Here is a 4030-nt window from a genome sequence, read left to right on the forward strand (position 1 = left end):
TATATATCTCAATATTTATATACAAAATGTGATAAAAATATTTTGATTGTAATTATATTGAGATAAATGATATATTGTAATTATTTTAATATTATTAATATTTTAACAATTAATAATAGTGATTTATACATTTAATATTAAGATAACATTTTATTATTAAGATTTATCATTATAATATTAATTCTTAAAATATAAAAGAAATTATTAACTAATATTTTAAAATTGTTTCAAATATTAATATTTTAATATTTATTTCAAAATTGCTATTTAAAGGAAAAGATTTGTAAGAAAATAGCCAAATAACATAAAGCCTTTTTTTTTTAACTGAATCCACCAAATATCAAGAAATCTGTATTTTTTTCCGAAAATTATTTTCCAGAAAGAAGATTTGAAAGTGAATTGATTTTTCTTTTTTTCTTTTGAAAGCACATTTAATTTGAGACTTATGCCCTGAAGAAAGAGTCAAATTGGGTCCTAGCTTCAGGCATCCACAAATAAGATGTGGATGAATAGAATGACCACTGAAAACAGTTTGCTCTCAAAAAGCTATCCTATATATGCTGTTAAAAAAATCAATAAAATCTTATTAAAGATACGTGCTCAAACTATATGCTTTTCGCTTTCCAGAAAATTGTCGCGTTCCCATGGTTGAATCAGTCCCATGGCTTCTTTTCCAAAGTTAGGGGTCCCATCCCATCCACCCATCCCCTGTTTTGGTTCGCAACTTTAAGCTATCCAATGGAAAAATAAAAACAGTCGGGTCTTCATCACCTTATCATCAAAAGCTGTGCATCACTAATTATATCAAGTTTACTTGACTTCGTTAAGGTCTTTAAAAAACCAACAGCAAACAGTGAATATTGGTGAGATACCCTTAAAAAGCCACCTACCCGTTCTTTCCTCAGATTCCATCTTCATCGCCTGCTAATTAATAAGCATGAAAAATTTTCTTTCTAATCTGTAACGAAGTAAGATTTATAATTCAATTCGATGCTCCCTTTCTTTCTCTTCCTCCATCTCCTCTTCTCTTTTACTTCAGCCGTGAACTCAGCAGCTTATACCCCATCCGATTATATTCTCCTCGACTGTGGTGCACCATCATCATCAAATCTAGTATCCGAAGATGGGCGGAAATGGGTCACTGATGAAAGGTCCAAATTCGCTACCTCTAATTCCGAGAACGCTTCATCTAAGTCCACAGCCACCAGGCAAGATCAGTCTGTTACTCAAGTTCCTTACATGACTGCTAGAGTTTTTCATGATAAATTCAATTACAGCTTTCCAGTATCAGCTGGTGTCAAATTTCTTCGTTTTTATTTCTACCCGGTTCAATACTCTGGCTTTGATGGAGCCACTTCTTTCTTCTCTGTTACCGCTAATAATCACCTTCTCCTGAAAAACTTCAGTGCCTATTTAGCTCTTTCTGCTGAGAATGGTCGGCCAGCCTCGTTGATCAAAGAGTTTATGGTACCTTGTTTCGAAACCGAGAAGCTGATTGTCACCTTTTCGCCATCGCCCAACTCTTTTGCCTTTGTAAACGGTATTGAAGTTGTTTCCATGCCGAAGGACATGTATGTAAAACACCAAGAAGACTCTGTATCTTTTGTAAATAGTAAAATTCCCTTCGACATTCCTGATGCTACTTCTTTCGAAACTGTTTATCGTCTAAACGTCGGTGGAGCAACCGTGGCAAACGTGGATGACACCGGAATGTTTCGAACTTGGCTGGATGATTCGCCTTATATCTTTGGAGGTGCATTGGGAGTTGTTCCTAGTCGGTCCATCGTTACGATCAATTACACCAACGACACCCCGGCTTATACAGCTCCGGTTATTGTCTACACCACGTCAAGAACTATGGGGCGAGATCCACATATCAATATGAATTACAATCTCACGTGGAACTTCCAGATTGACGGTGGCTTCAGTTACCTCCTTAGGCTCCATTTCTGCGAAACTCAAATGGAAGTAACGAAGGCAGGCCAACGTGTCTTTGACATTTTCATCAAGAATCAAACGGCACAGCATGATGCCGATGTCATATATTGGAGTGGCGGTAACAACATCCCGGTCTATAAAGACTATGTTTTGTTGATTCAAAATGAAGGTCAAAGAAAGCAAACACTATGGCTGGCTTTACACCCTAGCACAGATGTTCTTGGAAGGTTTCGTGATGCAATCCTCAACGGGCTAGAGATCTTTAGACTCAACAATTCAGAGGGTAGTCTTGCAGTGCCAAATCCTGAACCAAGTTTGAGTGCTTCACCACCGTCGCCCAGCGTCCCGAAAAAGAAAAAGGGGTGTTCACTAGTTATGATCATTACCATAGCTGTCTTTAGTGGCGTATTTGCTCTTTCTCTCATCATATGCGTTTTCATTTACAAGCATAAAGTTAGGAGAGTAAAGGATTTAGCTGTCAGCGAACCAAAATCATCATGGGCGCAACTACCTTGCCCATCAAACTCCACATGTGCTACCAGCGTTTCCTTACTACCGTCCGATCTTTGTCGTCGGTTTTCGATCGTCGAGATTAAAGAAGCAACCTTGAACTTCGATGAGCAATTCATTATCGGGTCAGGAGGATTCGGTCACGTATATAAAGGTTGCATTGATGGCGGGTCGACTACGGTGGCCATCAAAAGGTTGGATTCATCATCAAGGCAAGGGATCCGGGAGTTCCAAACTGAACTCGAGCTACTCTCCAAGCTACGCCATGTCAATCTCGTGTCCTTGACTGGTTTTTGTGATGATCTGGGGGAGATGATACTCGTCTATGAGTACATGGCTCGGGGGACCCTTCGTGATCATCTTTACAAAACGAAGCACCCTCCTTTACCGTGGAAAAGGAGGCTGGAAATATGCATTGGAGCTGCCCGTGGATTGCAGTACCTCCACGCAGGTGTGAAGCAGGCAATCATCCACCGGGATATCAAATCAACCAACATACTATTGGACGAGAACTGGGTGGCCAAGGTTTCTGACTTTGGATTGTCTAGACTGGGCCCAACAGACATGTTTCAAAGCCATGTGAGCACTGTAGTAAAGGGAAGTGTTGGGTATGTGGATCCTGAATACTACCGAAAGCAACAGTTGACTGAGAAATCCGACGTTTACTCGTTCGGTGTGGTTTTATTCGAAGTATTATGCGCTCGACCGGCAATGATTCCAGGGCTACCAAAGGACCAAATCAGCCTGGCTCGATGGGCCAAGATTTGCCTGAAAAGAGGAAGCCTTGAAAGCATTGTGGACCCCAACTTGATGGGTGATATTTCATCATTGTGCCTAAAGAAATTCGGGGAGCTTGCGGAGAGTTGTATCAAAGATGAAGGAATAGAGCGGCCACTCATGAATGAAGTGGTTTGGGGGTTAGAATTTGCATTACAAGTGCAAGAGAGTGGGAACATGAACATCGTCAACATGGAAGGTGGCGATGAGGTGATGAAGTCCTGCAGCAGCCAAACCAGTCCATTGAAGCCGGGAAGAGGAGGAGGAGGTACTACCACGGATGATGATAACGAAGAGTTGTTTAGTATCTCAGGTGGGAAAGTGTCGGAATCAGGGAGCACGATTAGCAGTGTAGGAAGGAGTGTTACACGAGGTGATCTTGATAGAACCAAATCTGAGAGTGTCTTCTCTGAGATTATGAATGCAAAGGGGAGATAGAGTGTTAGAATGTAACACTTAAATATTACATACTAGATGCGCATTATTTACACGAGTGTAAGTACAATATATTTAGTGGATATTTTCTTTTTATTTGATAAATTCATTATAATTTTGAATACAAAAATTTAGTTCTCATAAAATCTAAATTGCACAAAATTAGGCAATGGTAATGAAATTATTGGTGAGATTGGTTAGCAAATTATTATTATGGTTTTTACACACTTTCATAATCTTTTCGAATAATGGCAAGTTTTACTCTTGTATTTTAATGAAATTGTCAATGTCCTCCCTATACTTTTAATTTATTCATTTTGGTGCCTAATTTTCTTTCCATCTTCTATTTTGGTACTCACCTTAATAGCGT

The 4030-nt window shown here is 39.3% G+C and overlaps 1 protein-coding gene across 1 annotated transcript; it reads left to right on the forward strand.

Annotated features, from left to right (window-relative positions):
• Nucleotides 1-740: 740 nt before the first annotated feature.
• On the forward strand, nt 741-3806 carry LOC108470805 (putative receptor-like protein kinase At5g39000). The gene has a single exon (XM_017772279.2). It carries the CDS (start codon nt 991-993, stop codon nt 3661-3663), a length of 2673 nt encoding a protein of 890 aa, XP_017627768.1. The 5' UTR covers nt 741-990; the 3' UTR covers nt 3664-3806.
• The last annotated feature ends 224 nt before the right edge of the window (nt 3807-4030 follow it).

This window comes from Gossypium arboreum, chromosome 11 (genome assembly GCF_025698485.1).
Source record: "Gossypium arboreum isolate Shixiya-1 chromosome 11, ASM2569848v2, whole genome shotgun sequence".
NCBI lineage: Eukaryota > Viridiplantae > Streptophyta > Magnoliopsida > Malvales > Malvaceae > Gossypium > Gossypium arboreum.